This window comes from Lolium rigidum, chromosome 5 (genome assembly GCF_022539505.1).
Source record: "Lolium rigidum isolate FL_2022 chromosome 5, APGP_CSIRO_Lrig_0.1, whole genome shotgun sequence".
Classification (NCBI taxonomy): Eukaryota; Viridiplantae; Streptophyta; class Magnoliopsida; order Poales; family Poaceae; genus Lolium; species Lolium rigidum.
In genome coordinates this window covers 136,377,935-136,395,003 of record NC_061512.1, presented here as the reverse complement: position 1 = coordinate 136,395,003, position 17,069 = coordinate 136,377,935, and the positions used below count along the sequence as shown (strand labels likewise).

General features: G+C 46.7%; 1 protein-coding gene across 1 annotated transcript; it reads left to right on the top strand.

Annotated features, from left to right (window-relative positions):
* Window positions 1-12,263: 12,263 nt before the first annotated feature.
* On the top strand, window positions 12,264-15,368 carry LOC124654173 (eukaryotic translation initiation factor-like). The gene is made up of 5 exons (XM_047193197.1): window positions 12,264-12,375; window positions 13,545-13,632; window positions 13,708-14,058; window positions 14,138-14,380; window positions 14,975-15,368. The coding sequence occupies exons 3-5, from the start codon at window positions 14,011-14,013 to the stop codon at window positions 15,122-15,124; spliced, it is 441 nt and encodes a 146-aa protein (XP_047049153.1). The 5' UTR covers window positions 12,264-12,375; window positions 13,545-13,632; window positions 13,708-14,010; the 3' UTR covers window positions 15,125-15,368.
* Window positions 15,369-17,069: the final 1,701 nt, after the last annotated feature.

Here is a 17,069-nt window from a genome sequence, read left to right as displayed (position 1 = left end):
CCTTGAACCGATGATGTTTGGAAACACGAATTCTGTGCAATGTGGTGATTATGTGTGTCCAAGCATATATTTAGTAAACTACTTGGAGTTGACATACGTTTTCCTATTCTAGTTCTAGGTACTGAAGATGGCGCTATTCGCATGTGGAGCTATGGTAGTTACGACACACATAACATTCCTGGAGCTCTACTAATTACGCATTGTAAAGTTCACAACATCACAAACATTTCATTTGGCTGTAGCATATCATTCAAATTACGTGGAAACAAGTATTAATGATCAAATGACAAGGGTTGTGCTTGGACTCAAAAGACTATAGTTAACCCCAAAATACACCCAAAAGACTATAGTTAGCTCCTGAAGTACCATATAACCAACATCTAGACGCTAGTACATATTTCCACCATAAAGACTATCATCAACACAAGTAGAAGGAGCTGTGGGGAATTTGGGTAAAACTCGCTATGACATTGTACTTTTCAATCTCCACATTAGCTTCTTTCTTGTGGCCATCGTCCTTCACTTATACTTGAGGTTGTACATCATCTTTTTTCTTTTGTTGCTGTCAATATGAGGTTCAATTAGTGGCAAGACCAAATTCAGCATGTTCAGATGCAAAGCAGCAGAAAGTAACGGAAACATTTCAGTTACTACATAGCATGTAGGTTAGGGACCGATCAAGATTTCTGTTACAGTTTCTTCAGCAGAATGAAACCATCAAACATGGTGGAACCTTATTTTCTCAAAATCGCATGAATCAAGCCCCGATGATAACATCAATTATCTGCACAAGCACCATAATACTGTACACACACGCACAACGCCATGTCCGGATTCTTTTCTTCTACCGAAAACATCAATTATTACCCGCAACTGCCGGGTGAATCAGTCGGATGACTCTCCCTGCACAGGTGTTGCAATGCCCACGGCGCGAGCGGCGTTGTGTCCTCGCAGGGAGGCGCAAGGTCAAAGCCGCCGCCGCCGCCAGCGATGCGGTGCGCGAGGAGCCAGAGGAAGCGCGGTCGGCGAGGTACAAGCGGAAGCGCGGCCGGCCGGCGGCGGCTACGATGCCGAAGCCCTCCCCCTCCTTGCGCTACTCAGCCGGAGCTCGCCTCTCTCCCCGGCTCTCGGTTGTGGCGCTCCCGCGTCAAATCCTTGCCTCCGTCGTCCAGCGCGGGAGAAATCGATCCCGCCCCGCGCCTGTACAATGACTGAAAATGGCCAAGACTGTAGCTCTTGCCTTTGGCCGTTTCAGTTTGTTAGAGCACGTCTAACAGACCCCGTAAAAGGGGCAAACCCGTATAATAACCGCCGATTTGAGGGTTTCGGCTCTACCCGGCCGTCTAGCACGTCCCGTAAAAACGGCCTCCGCATCGTTTTTTGCTGTTTTCGAGTACGGGGCGGGTCGTCGCCCCCTACTTGTGCGGGGTGGGAGCGGGGATAGTGGGCGAAACCGGTATCGTCCCGGTCCACCGCACGCGAAGGAGTTTCGGCCGAAGCCAACCGCCGCCGCCGCTGCCCGATCTCCTCCGCCCCGCCCTTCCCGGCCGGATCCGGCCGCCATGGACCGTCCGCAAGAGCCGCCTACCGCCGGCGGTACACCTCCTTCGGGCGCGGTGGTTGATGTCCCCGTCGGAGGTCCGCCGACCGCCGGCGTCGTGTCGGCCATGATCGCCTCCACCATCCCGTCGAAGAGGAAGAGGATCCCGAAGCAATTTTTCGAAGCACCTGCGGCGGCCGCCGATTCACCGGGCGAAGCGCCGCCGGCTACCAAGAAGGCGGGCCGGATGAAGACCAAGGCGGCCGTGCCGAGGGGCGCCGCGCCGGCCAAGGTGCGGACAAAGGCAATCAGCTGCATCGGCCTCGTGCCTCCACCGCCCTCCAAGGTCACGACCCCTCCACCGTCCGTTCCGGCCGTTGCGCCGCCCGCGCCGCCGCCACCCACCATCGACGTAGACAAGGTGTTCGATGTTGAGTCCACAACATCCTACTTGGACATGCTCAACGAATCCGCGGTGAATTTGGACGCCGGTATCGGTGCATTCGATGGGGAGTGCAACGTTGAAGACTTTGATGACGAGGAGGAGGATGAGGGTGACGAGGAGGAGGTGGTTGAGGTTGATCCGGCTGCCGCCGGTTCTTCGTCGACGCCGAAGCCACGCACGGCGAACTACAGCGAGATCGAAGACGCTATCTTGGTCCGTGCTTGGAGCAAGGTGGGGATGGATGCGTGCACCGGAGTGGACCAAGGCGGCAAGCGCTATTGGCAGCGCATTGAGGATCTGTACCACCAGCTGAAGCCTCGCACGAAGAGCATGGCGGACAGATCCTACCGCTCCCTTGAAGGCCGATGGAACATCATCAAGCCGACTTGTTCTCGTTGGAGTGCTGCCATGGATCAAGTGGCCGACAACCCTCCTAGTGGATGCGTGCCGGAGGACTATGTAAGTTTTCCTTGTGTTGATGATGTGGAAACATCACAATCTATCCATATTATGTGTTGATGGTGTGGAAACATCTCCTCATACTATTTTTGTGCAGCCCAAGTATGCTCAACAACGGTACAAGGACATGGCCGGCTCGAAGAACAAGGAATTTCAATTTCAACATTGCTTTTCCATCCTTCAACATCTTCCTAAGTGGAAGTTGCGGGACAACGAGCCAAAGTGCAAGAAGGAGGCACTTCTCACCATGGATGATGAAGCGAGAGGACATGAGTGGGAGAAACACCGGCAAGCCCGAGGGCAACAAGAAGGCCAAGGAGAGGGTTAAGGTAGAACTTGAAGCAGCTAGCTTCCGGGAGAAGTTGGATCAACTCATGAAGTCCAAGGAGGCATTGACGATGAAGACGTTGGAGACCAAGCTCCTCATCACCGACAAGAAGAGTGAGGTGAAGCTTGCCAAGGTGCAAGCAAGGAGGGAAGATGCCAAGTTGAAGGCCGAGCTTGACATGAAGATGATCGCAGCCAAAGAAGACAAGGCCATGAAGGAGCTCTTGGCCGAGGAGAGGGAAATCATGATGATGCGCACCGACGACATGGACGAGGATCAGCTGGCGTGGTGGAACGAGACCAAGGCGGACATCATTGCGAGGAAGAAGGCTGCGCGTCAAGCTCGTGCTCAAGGTGAGTCTCCGGCGAGCGGTGGCGCCGGTGGCGATGGATCCGTTGATGGTTGATCACATTTGGGAACTTCCGTGGCTTGAACATTGCCTATGATCGCGTTGTGATGTTAAAACTATGAATTATGCATCACATATTTTGGATGTGCTATGTTTGATGTGAAATTGTTGTGCAAATTGCTGTCTAAAACCCTGTTTTGAGGGGCAGGAAACTCGGACGAGCTAGCAGAACCCGTATCCCCACCCCGTAAAACAGAATATACGGGTTCTGCTAGCTCGTCCGAGTTTTCGGCCGGTGAAAACCGGATACAGGGCCCTCTACTCGCGTTTTACGTGCCGAAAAAATACGGGGCCTGTTAGACATGCTCTTAGATTTGCGATGGATAGCTGAGATTTGGACTAAGTCTCTGCAGTCACTTATGACCAGCAGCAGGTCACTGAAGCTGAGTCCGAAAAAAACAGGGTACAAGGATAAGGTGTAGGTGGGGCCGGCCATCGACGCGTGGCACACGTAGAGCTGGACGCTTGAGGGCATCTCCAACGCCTGACGCATTTCACGTGCCCGAGAGGTATCCCTAGCGGGACAATGCATTTTGTTCGCCCTTGCTATTTTTCTGAATCTTCCAAATAAACATAAATAAGTAAATTTCACCAAAATATAACCATCAAATTGGCTGAAATTAGGTCTCACATAAATCCATCAGATTGCGCATATGGCAGGCCACAAAATATAGTTCGAAAGGAGTACAACATGACCATAATAAGCAAATATAGGGTGATATTGCAGCCATGGTGCTTGATATTGGCACGAGAGATCAGGTGTCACACACGCAGATTTTGACGCGCTTCTTCATGAACCAGGTCATGGTGTTGTTGTTCATGGTAGTCAAGTCAGCCAGCATGGACCTGCACAGAGGCAGAAGGCGTTCTAGAATGCATCTAGGAACTTACCGAGCTCACCGACGAGGCTAGGGGAGCGATGGCGACGATCCTCTCTTGCTTGATGTAGACCATGGCCAGGCCATGATGCAGGCCTATCTGGGCGTTGTCTTTCGTCTGCTTCTCCCAGGCTATTTGGGAGGCCACCATCGCATGTTGTGCGATCCCGGCCGCGTCTTTTCTCTCCTTTATATTCTTACATCTGCCCCGTTGCTTCGCGGCCTCGACGTCTTTCTCCTCCTTCGTCAGCACCTTCTTTGGCGACTTCGTCTTTGTTTTGCTGCCTCCTATGGTAGCACACTTTGAGCTCGCTGGTGATGCGGTCTCCATCGAGACTGTGGTGGTGGCCACGGCGGTGTCTGGGGTGGTGGCTATGAGGGTTTACTCGGATTTCATGGCGGCTGCGATGAAGAGGACGTCCATCGTAGGGGCTGGAGTGTTGGCGCCGCTCAACTTTGATTTTTTGGCGCTGTAAGTGGCCTCTGGCGGAAATGTGAGCGGGCGTCTGAGTCACTTGTGTGCGGGCTATATGTGAGGAACATCGGTACTCGGCGTGACCGTGCAGCGTCCATGCAAACGTACACACGACGCATATCACTATGCCGGACTTTGAGGCATTTTTCAACTGCGCGCGGTCGATCCGGAGGCTAAGGTTTAGAGCATCTCCAACAGACGCGGCAAAAGTCGTGTGTGGTAAATTAACCGCCGATTTGCCGCGCGGGAGAGCCCGCGCGAACTTCCAGCGGACGCGCGAAAAAGCCGTGCGCATTAATATTTTCCACGCCCGCGCTTTTGCACCATCTTGCGCGCCAAACCTACCACGCCGAGCGCGCTATAAAGCGCCACGCGCGCGCACCCAACCACCCAGAAGATTCAGTCCGCGTGTCGTTTCACCACACCCCACCTCGCTCCGCGTCACCGCTCCACCTCCCACCTCACTCCGCTCCGACTCGCGAGGAGATGCCGCCCTGCCGCCGCTCGAGCTCCGGCTACTGCTGTTGGAGATATGCCCAAGATGCAATAATAAAGTGGTTATTATATATCTTTATGTTTATGATAAATGTTTGCATACCATGCTATAATTGTATTAACCGAAACATTGATACATGTGTGTTATGTAAACAACAAGGAGTCCCTAGTAAGCCTCTTGTATAACTAGCTTGTTGATTAATAGATGATCATAGTTTCATGATCATGAACATTGGATGTTATTGATAACAAGGTTATGTCATTAGATGAATGATGTAATGGACACACCCAATTAAGCATAGCATAAGATCACGTCATTAAGTTCATTTGCTATAAGCTTTCGCTACATAGTTACCTAGTCCTTCGACCATGAGATCATGTAAATCACTTATGCCGGAAGGATACTTTGATTACATCAAACGCCACTGCGTAAATGGGTGGTTATAAAGGTGGGATTAAGTATTCGGAAAGTATGAGTTGAGGCATATGGATCAAGAGTGGGATATTGTCCATCCCGATGATGGATAGATATACTCTGGGCCCTCTCGATGGAATGTCGTCTAATTAATTAGCTTGCAAGCATATGAATGGTTCATAAGAGATGACATACCACGGTATGAGTAAAGAGTACTTGTCGAAGACGAGGTTGAACAAGGTATAGAGATACCGATGATCAAACCTCGGACAAGTAAAATATCACGTGACAAAGGGAATCGGTATCGTATGTAAATGGTTCAATCGATCACTAAGTCATCGTTGAATATGTGGGAGCCATTATGGATCTCCAGATCCCGCTATTGGTTATTGGTCGGAGAGAAGTCTCAACCATGTCTGCATAGTTCACGAACCGTAGGGTGACACACTTAAGGTTTGATGTCGTTTAAGTAGATATCTTTACTATTAAATGGGAGTTGGTCGTTTGACACTCAACGCACTTTGGTGTCGTCATTGGAAGCATCCTGTCCGTCCAATAAATCTCACGGTCTCCGCTTCATCTGATTTAATTTCACCATATTATTTATGGTATCATAAATCACACAGTCAATTATTTAGGAAAGATATTTTTCCTTGCTTCAAAACCCCAGAACCGGTGCACTAGGATATGGTGTCATAAATCCCGCAATTAACTGATTAGGAAAGATATTTTTCCTTCCTTCAAAACCCCAGAACCATCGGACTAGGATCGTCCAATGGCTTCTCAAGCTAAGTCGCCTCGCCACCTTCCTTTCTTGCTGCTAATCCAATCCTGCCCCTACCAGAAAATTGGGACATAATCCTCTCTTTCCTATTATAATTGGAGCATGATCCGAAGTTTTTGCTAACAAATGTAGGTCTATCTAAAAAATCAGAACATGATGCCGTCTATCCCCTTGATCTATGGAATACACGCTATATATGTACATATGGGTTTGCTTGCTTCGTAGGAAATGGTGCCCCTCATTCTGTTTAATTCCCCCGGCTGAATTTTCGATCGAAAAAATATGTCGGGTGTGCGGGAGACGAGCAGTCGGTGGCGGTAGTGATGACCAGCGTTTCGCTCCACACTGCAGGAGAGGAGTAGTCCGTGCCTTTTCATTGTCTCCCTCTCTCCTTGGGTGGTCTCTCTGTTGCATCTTGTCCCGAGCTCTAGGGTTCCTGGGCCGTCGCCGCATCGTGCGGAAGTCCTCTTCTCACGGCCGAATCGCCTTGCACAGCCCGTTCCCGCGTCGACCACCGTATACGCTGGCCGCTGATATAGTCACCACTACCACCGGAGGTCGCGCTCCCCTTTATGTTATGTTCCCTCTCCACTCCTTGCATGGCATGTCTCGCCTCGAATGTTGATCTACCGCACAACCAGAGTATCTACCGCAACCGATCGGCATCCATGTTCAGACCAAGGGGAGGCAGCAGTAGCACCGCAAGTCGACAATGCGTACCGTCGTCGCCGATTTCCTTTATACTTTGATCAGGTACATTATCATCGATAGTCCACGGGCCAGGGGTGGTGCTTGCACTATCATGCGCCATCTCCATCTTCGTAGACCGCAGGAGGATCAACAACTCTTTGTTGTCCCTGATGTCTTCTCATCCATACTAGAGCCTTCAATTTTGTGCCGCCATCTCCACGGTACAACATCTTCATTTAATTTTGTTTTTCAGAGTGAAGAGAAATTGCATAGACAATGGATTTGTGATTAAGATTTGCATTAGTTCTTGCTATTTGTTTGTAGAACTTGTAAAAGCTATTCATCAATTTCTGTTTAGGATTTACCTTTAGGTTTTGATCATCTTCATGAGTCAAACTTCACCACACACTTGAGACTTTTTCATTTCAATTTTGGGAGAGGAACCGATTAACCACATGTTATGAACATTTATTGTATATTTCATCATGGTTTTATAGCATGTTTTTTCATATTTACCATTGAGGAATTTATTTTATGAAACACTATATGTTGCCTAACAATATATGTAAGTGTTGAATAAATAGGTGTGGAATTTTGTTTTCTTGCATTGCGACCAATCCGATAATTTGGCATAGATACCACCAGAAAGAACATAGACGTTGTGTACAGGCTGCAAAATGTGTGTTGAAGTGATGGAGCTTTTATTTATCCTATTATGCCAATGATCTCATTGTTCTATTTTTTGTTGGACCTTGCTCCTATGCTCCGAATACTAATCCTTATCATATTTGCAATTTCTTTTGGCATCCAGAGTAGCAGGCAGTTCTGTTAGGTGATATATAGAAGACATAGTTTTTCTTGCACCGTGCTCTCTTGAACCGTGGATGACTGCAGCATCCTCTCAAATAGAAGGTTGCTCTTTACATGACACAATGTTTGCCAGAATTGTTTTTGTTCTATTAAGTATAGATTGTAATTGATGCCTCGATGATTTTTAAAGGATGCTACAACAGTTTTAGAATTTCTAGATATTAGACCAGATTTCTACAGAGTCAGTTTCTTTTTTTAATGAGCAAAAGATAGGAAGGTTGTTGTTCATGCTGCGTGCTATTGCCAGTCTCAACCCCGGCCATGGTTCTTCCTCATGTCCCATGGTGGCGCAACTGGCTATGTCTTTGACGTCAAAGCTCATGTCAACTTCTTGTTATGACTAGCAAATCACTTCATACTGGCCACACTGTTGCGTCGAGCTTCATGGTGAGGCGAGCGACGAGGAACTTCCTACCGGAGCTGGTGCAAAGCATCGAATTAGTTCTACACTACCTATTTCAAGCTGTTTACGGAGCTGAAATACTCTCTTACTTTTTTTGCAGGGGGAAATACTCTCTTACTTATTCGTGTGAAAATTGGAGTACGATGTACCACATCGTCAAATAGCTTCACATGTGCTATGTTTGACTACACAACTTGGGTGAATCTGCTGCAGATGAAGCTTCTCTGGTGTGCTTTTTTGTAATGCTATTGAAGTTACAATTTTTGCCAGGTCATAATATCAGATAATGTATATACTTCTTTAACTATATTTGATTATTCTATCATATACATGTATAACGTGCATGTACACGTGCTCGATTGATATTACGTTAAACCGAAATGTGTGAGTAATTTGGTACTACTAAGTTAGGATTGAGGGAATTCAGAGGGAGGGTCTTGTATACTAATGATGTTCTATCTTCTCTGGCTACTTAGTTTATGTGCTCCATTAAGCTGCATAAGTCCGTGATTAAAAGTTTATGAAAAAGCCCATATCAATAGTAAAAGTAGAGTTGCATGTAAATTGTAAAAGTAGAATTACATATAATGTTGAAGAAATCTAACCAAATAGAATTGATCGATACGAGCCATCAAACTTGTGATAGCGGAGGCAGAGGGGTGGACCTTGTATCCATCTAATCAACGAGTAGCGGACAAGATTAGCGTCATGTCGCTAGCACGCGGTGGGGTAAGGGCCTCAGAGCGGTGGATATTAGGCGGCAAAGCAGACGACAACCACATCCATGGCCCATAAGTGGGTGGGAGACAGAGCGAGGCCACGCGCGAAGCTAGATGGAGTGAGTCACTCATATGTAAGGTCTCAATCTATGTGCCTATTTTTAAAAATATTTACAGGTGATTTAGGATATTTTTAGTGCAAGAATTATACCTCTAAAGCCAATGCATCCCCCAGTGCCAAATTTAGACAACAAGTATGCGTACGATACATATTGCACGATATTGTTAAATTCTCCTAAGTTTATTCTCTCTTTTTTTTGAGTGTGTTTCCTTATGAAGATCATATGGTTTGTGGATACAATATGTCTGACTTTTGTGATGATGGTAGAGTGGAAGAAAAAGTCATCGAGTTTTACATGGTCAAAGGAATTGTCGTTCTTCATTCTTTAAATATTTCGTACGACCATTATTTGAATTCTTCGAATATGAATGTTTTGTTTTTGTAGATAATGGGCACAACAAAAATAGATATTTTTAACGCTTTAAAGGAAACAACCAACATAACCCACGATCCAATGTTGTTAGAAGCATCCGCAAGCATATCTATAAAAATAATTGAGGCCGTAGTAACGCACGGGCATTCAACTAGTGGAATATGGAATGGAGTTTGAAGTTTTGTTCGGAGTCTCGGATGGGATCCAGGACATCACGAGGAAGTCCAGAATGGTTCGGAGAATAAGATTCATATAGGAAGTCATTTTCTAAGTTTGAAAATGATCCGGTGCATTTATGGAAGGTTCTAGAAGGTTCTAGAAAAGTCCGGAAGAAATCACCATGGAAGGTGGAGTCCTGGAGGGACTCCACCTAGCATGGCCCGCCAACCAAAGGGGGGAGGAGTCCCAGGTGGACTCCACCATAGGTGGCCGGCCACCCCACCAAGGAAAGGGAGGAGTTCCACCCCAAGTACGATTCGTCCATATGGCAGTTTTGAGTTGGAGTCTTATTCGAAGACTTTGAGGCAAACTCTTGGGGGTTCCACCTATATAATGAGGGACAAGGGGAGGGGGCCGGCCACACCAAAGCCTTGGCCGCACCCCATAGTGGCCGGCGCCCTCCTCCTCCACCTCTCCCGCATACGCTTTGGCGAAGCCCTGCCGGAGATCTCCACCACCACCGCCACCACGCCGTCGTGCTGCCGGGATTCCGAGGAGGATCTACTACTTCCGCTGCCCGCTGGAACGGGGAGAAGGATGTCTTCATCAACACCGAACGTGTGACTGAGTACGGAGGTGCTGCCCGACTGTGGCACCGTCAAGATCTTCTACGCGCTTTTGAAAGCGGCAAGTGATCATCTTCTGCAACAACGAGATCTAATCTCGTAGGTTTTGGAAATCTTCAAGGGTTAGTCTCGTGATCTCCTCGTTGCTACCATCTTCTAGATTGCATCTTGGCTTGGTTTTCGTTCTTGCGGTAGGAATTTTTTTGTTTTCTGTGCTACGAATCCCATCAACTGCGCGCCCGAACGACACGTTCTACGCCGAGATCCACAGCGACGACGAGCGCATCGGGCTCAGAACCTTCGAGACGGTGCACGAGGCGGCGCGCGCGTACGACGCGGTCGCATGGCGCCTCGGTCGCTCCCGCCGGACGATGAACTTCCACGATGTGTGGATGCAGCAACAGGCGGAAGCACTCGCGCCGCCGCCTCTGGCCGTCACGCGCGAGCAGCGGCTCGTCATCGCAGAGCGCGACGAGCGCCTCCGCCTCGAGTGGGCGCGTCAGTTCCCGGAGGACGTCGCCGCGATGGAGGCCTTGTACGACAAGAAGGAAGAGGAGAAGGCGGCGAAGAAGGCGGACCGCGAGGAGCGGAGGGCGAAGTCGGCAACGAGGAAGAAGGAGAGGGAGGAGAAGGCCGCAAGGAATGCGGGGGAGAAGAAAAACGGTGCCGGCCCATCGACGATCGTCCTCTCCTCCTCCTCCTCCTCCTTCAGTGGACATTCACTCCAATATCATCGACAACTCGCTCGTCGGACTCCGGTTGGGATTCCGAGTAGTTTAGGGTAGTTTTAAAATAAATTTTGTCGTAGCATCGAAGTTTGCAATATATTTTCGTATTTCCAGTTAATTTTTACTTTTTTGTTTGATCTATTATTCCGTATGATTAAATGTTGTTTTCGGCGCGGCGGTTAGCGCGTCTGCAATAGCAGCAATTTAGCCCTGCAATGTAGCGCGGCGGCGTATGCAAAAGCAGTCCACATACCGCGCGCGTTCGATCTATCCGTGGTGGACACTTTGACTCAAACACCGGCTCCAAATATGCCCCGAATTCGGATACATATTCGAGGCCTACCTGCTCCTCTATTTCGGCATCCCCACATCGACTCAACACGCACACAGAATCGAATCCGATTGACTCGCCGGCGCAGAGGATGGCGGAGGAGCACCAGCGCAAGCGCGTGTTGTTCGTCGTGGACTACGAGAAAGACGGCTACTCTGTCTTCAAGCTTAACCTCAAGGACCTCTTCTCCGATGACCACGCCTCGCCGCCGCCGCCAGCCAAGATGGAGATGCTCCCGCTCCTCGGCCCCCCAGTCGCCTCCTTCAGGGAGCCCGAATTCTTCCGCGGCGACATTGCCTTTGCCGTCTCCGGCACCACTCTAGTAGGCCTCGGCGTCAAGCGCACATTCACCTACGACATCAATGCGCAGGCTGCCGGATCCGGCCCCGGGACGGCCGCCACCAAGTACGGCGCTTTCCTCCTCCCCGTCGGCGCCGACGACGTCTACGCGCTCAGCATCTTCCCGCAATGGGGCGGCCGCTGCGACCGGCCCCACCTGGAGGCCCTCTCTCCCGGGGAGGGCCCCACACCGGCCTGGCGCGCCCTCCCGGAGCCGCCGCCGGAGCTGCAGGTCAGCAGCGACCCTGGCAGCGGCCGGGTCTGTAGGCTGACCACCTGCTTCACCATGGGCGGCCGGCTGTGGCTGTCAGCGCAGGGGCTGGGCACCTACTCGCTGGAAACGGCCGGGCCGCGGCGCACCTGGCGGAAGGAGGGCTCCTGGGAGATTCCGGTAGAGGGGCTTCCGGCGGTGTACGTGCCGGAGCTGGGACGGCTGTTTGGGTTCTGCCCGCGCCGCCGGTGCCTGTGCGCGTGCGACATGGATGCCCGGCCGCCCGTCGTCAGGGAGGTGTGGGAGGAGACTTGGCCGGGGGAGTGCATCGAAATTGGCTACGGGATCCAGCCGGACGGCAGCCTGGTCTACCTGGGAGGTGGCCGCCTCTGTATCACCAGGCTAGTCAATGACCAAGTCGCCTCCAGTGCGCTCTGCGTTCAGGCAGTCCAGCTCCAGCTCCGGCACAGGGTCGAGATGGTCACCAGAAGGATTCGGTGCTACACCATGCCCAAGATTGCTAGAAGGGCCTATGCACTCCAGCCCAGCGCTTCTTAATTTCGGTCTCCCCTCCCTGGTGATCACTCTAATTTTCTACTGCTCGACTGTGCAAAGTTTATTTGTTCTGTATCTAAATTTGCAAGAGTATTAAAGTTAGGGGTTAGTTCTACTCGCAATCAACTGTGATGCGGGGAAATTTGTTTTTGTATATCATGTTTTGCTGTTGTAGAAAAAATTGTACATAGTTATGGATATAGCCACTCTCACCAATGTGATTTATCCAAATATATATTGTCACTATTCAGTGACTCAAATGAACAAAGGCATATCCACACCATGGATTTTACTACATCATATCTTTTGGATAAAAATCACTCTTGTTTCATTTGATTGGGGTCGAACGCTAAACATATCATGCATGATCTGGCTGGCCATTCAAACTAGAACATAATTGTCAACACATCTTCTGGCCAACAGAAATGATAAGACTTATTTCAGCACGAGGATGCACAGTGAAGACATTTTGGGTACAAACCATATGAGTTTTAACCTTTGAAAAGACTTGAATTAACTGATCGGTTATTCTAACTAGGCATAATAGATCTACACATTTTTTTTGGTGGGATAGGCTCTACACGTTTTTCCCTTACTTGGAAAATGCTGGATACCAAACCCTCAAGTTTTCAACTGAAAGTGATCAAATGGATGATTAAACTGATGTTTACAGGAAACTGTTTTTTTTATCGATGTTGAAAGTTAGGTTTTTATTGTTCTCTCTATGTTTGCAAACGCCTCTTCTCTTGTTTTGGGGACACCGATGTTTGTATTATAAGGACATTATATTTACGTGTTCACAATTTATGGTGAAATGAAGGATCAAATGAGCACTATCATGTTTTCTTGTGTAGAATATCTTTCTCCTATTTGACGATCCTATGTTTGACATTCCTGTGACATTATTTATATACCCCAGAATCTTTATCCAAAAAAAATCTATATTACCCCTAAATAGAGTTAGATTTACGGTTGAGCAGAATGAAAAAATGATGGTTCCTTGGTCAGCCCGAAGAGGCAATCTTTCGGAGAAAGAGATAGTCCTGAAAAAAGTGAAAGGGTAATAGTAGATTATATCTTCTTGTTTTTGTTGTTCTTCTTGAAGTGGTTGTTTTTCTTGTTAACTAAGTAGATGTTAACTAGTTCCTTATTGCCCCTTTTCATGCTGCTTATCTTCTCTTGCTTGCGCAGTATATTGAACAAACTGACGCTAGAGAAATTTGATCTACTCAAGGGGCAACTGCTGGATACTCGACTTACTACTGCTGATATCTTGAAGGTTTTTCCAGTTGTGCATTATTTTCCTACTCTCTAATGGTTGAGGTGATTCATTTGTCTTTTCCTTTTGATTCAGGATGTTACGTCTCTCATTTTTACGAAGGCTGTTTCTGAGCCCACCTTCTGTTCCATGTATGCTCAACTTTGTTATGAAGTCCATGACTACCTCCCATCATTCCCTGCTGAAGAACCAGGAGGAAGAAATATTATATTCAGAAGTCTGCTGTTGAACAATTGTCAGGAAGTTTTTGAAGATCCTGATAGCCTAAGGGTTGAGATTGCAAGACTGACTGGCCCTGACCAAGTGATGGAAAGAGGGAATGAGGACATGATTTAGAAACTTATAACACTTGGAAATATTCGTCTAATTGGTGAGCTAATGAAGGCAAGGATGGTTCCTGAGAAGATAGTTCATCACATTATCAAGGTACACATGAAGAAGTTGATAACACAATTATTGTTCCTTGTAAACTTTTTCTAATTTATTTGCTGTATGCACTATGTAGGAATTACTGGGGTCTGATAAAAAGGCTTGCCCTGACGAGGAACACATCGAAGCCCTCTGTCAGTTCTTCAATACGGTTGGTAAACATATTGATGAGAACCCAGGGTCTTGCCGAATGAATTATACCTACTTCAACCAGATTAAGGATCGAGTAGCAAACCCTGAGTTGACTTCACGCTCAAAGTTTATGCTTCTGGATTTGATTGCTCTCCGTTCTAACAACTGGGCGCCCCGGCGTGGGGAGGTAAATAGAATCAAACTGCATGGGCTAGCTACTCTACCTGCAGTAGCTTTCATTGAGATATTAATTTTTGATGCTACTGGTCTACAGCTGTTACGGTGTAGTATATGAGCTTAGGTATAGTTAGGAGTACTGCTGCATAGTAATGTCATATCTCGCTTTAGTATTTTGTGTCATGTTACCAGAAGATGCATTTCACTTCATGCGAAGGGTTTTAAGACTTTTGTGAATGCTTCTATTATGATGCATGAGCTTTTAAGCATCATGGTTTGCTTACATGGCAAAGGCGTAAGTATCACCTTCCCCTCTTCCTCCTTCCTCTCCCTCTCCCTCTCCGTCCCTCCCCAAGTCAAAGTTGCCATGTCTGCCGTGAGTAACCCATCTGGTATGATGACCGTGGTCGAACGAGCTCCCGCTCATCATTTGTCCAGATTGTAAGTGACAGGTGGTGAGGCGATTCGATGTTCAAGACACTAGTTCATCCCAACTGTTTTTATTTTATTTACAAATACATCTCATGGTCAGTTTTTCTCATTTGAAATAAAGAAGCAAGGCCTCTGGTTTGATCTATTTTTGTATCATTTTGAGTTGCATTAGGTAGGGGATGTTCCTTGTGACATTTGGCATTGGCAAGATGCGTACACGAACTATTTGTCAAACCTCGGCTACATAAGAGCAGAGATGGAGGAAGTTGGAGTCAGAGATGAAGAGGATTGCACTCTAGGCACAGCAGAAGCAAACCTGTAAGCTAAGCGATGAAGACATGAAAAATCACAAGGATGACTATGTTGCTCACTGCTTTGTTTACAAGATAATAAGGATTGCAAGAATGAGATACTTAAGGTGTTGAAGCTGACAGAGGCAATTCTGTTTGCAATTCTTTGTGTATGTGTTGTAGGTGTGATGAAGAAGTGAACACTGAATCGTTTTAAATAATGTACTGTGATCGTATTTTAGACCTTGGACCGGTGACGCTTGGAAAGACGAATTCTGTGTGATGTGGTGATTATGTGTGTCTAAGCATATATATTTACTCAACTACTTGGAGTTGGAAGACGTTTTCCTATTACAGTTCCACTTACTGAAGATGCATTTGTAGCTCCACTAATAACAGTTAATCTCCTGATTATGCCCTTACGAAACACGCAGAGACCCCTTCAGAGTTCAGAATTGACACACCTAAAATCCCTGGTTGGCTCGAACGCCTGCCCGCCCATGTTGAAACGATGCACCGGCCTGCACGAAGAATTGGGGGGAGCCGGCTGTGAGCGCCGTCCTAGGTATATCCGCCGTGATATTACATGCGTGATGTGTCGCGTAGTTCATGTTTCACTCGAATAAAGGATTACACAAACATGGTGTTCCGTAACCAACATCCTAAGTGGCACGAGAAGGTCGGGATTTTTTTTTTTAAACAACACGAGAAGGTCAGGATAGTTTTACTCAAAGATTGGGACATCCACGTGTTACGGAGGCAGCAAATACAACCCAGCGTACGAATTCTCAGGCTCGGCCCATAGGCGAGTGACATGAGGTAATTTTCCAGGCCCACAGAGATGCCTCAATATTGAACTACATTAGTAAACATAGGTATAAATACTTCCTCCGTTCCATCAAAGTTGTCTCAACTTTATCAAAATCCAGATCTTCTACACAAGGTGGATACATCCAAATTTTGACAAAATTGAGACAATTTTGGTGAATCTCAAACTCCAGAAGTAAATCCACATAATTGACCAATCGAAACAAACCAATTCGATTGGTGACTACACATTTTAGTTACGCTGGTAGTCTCTCTACATGTTGTACTTAAATTTATGTCAGCAAAATTTCATGTTATGCATGAATTTTTATGTGAGAAATTTGTATGAGTTGCCGCATACCCTAGATAATTCCAATCTCATTGAAGCTGTGCATATTAGATAATCAAATCATATGTAAAGTAGCTTATCCGGTAGGTACTACTGTCGATATTATTTAAATACCAAGTATAGAGTATGTATATATTGGTAACTTATCAAGAGATATTTACCGACTGGTCGATTCACACTCTACAAGTTCATAAAAAATATGCTTACCTGGTCATAGACCAGACAACTCTAGTAAGATACTTATTGATCTTATGCTTTGGAGATCTCTACCACCATATGAAGGATATTTATATTGACATTAACACACATGCACATATCTTAATATCTGCATATACACTATATAAAGTATGCAATAAAAAATAAAAATGTGAAACTTCTTTTACAACATATATTTAAATATATGATGAAAAAAAATTCAATGATATACATTACAACTTTATAACAAATATTTATATAATTAATATTAGCAAAATTATGATGTGGTTAAATATGAGATTTAACTGATATCAAATTATACTCGCTAGGATTGTAGTATGATAAATGTAAGCCATAAAAACTATAAAATTTTAGTATAAATATATCTAGCTTAGTTTTCTCTTGGTACAAAATATGTTTGGAACGACCCTACAATCCTAGGAGACAAATTGTGAGATACAATAGAAATAGACATAGGCATGTGCTAGAGCATACTTTTGATATGGTTAATATTCAAACACGTGCTGGCTCTAATGCTTGATCCAACTAAGAAAGTATGTTTGAATATTAAGGTGGTGAATACGATGATTGATATGACAAATCCGAAGATACTACTTTTAGTTGTA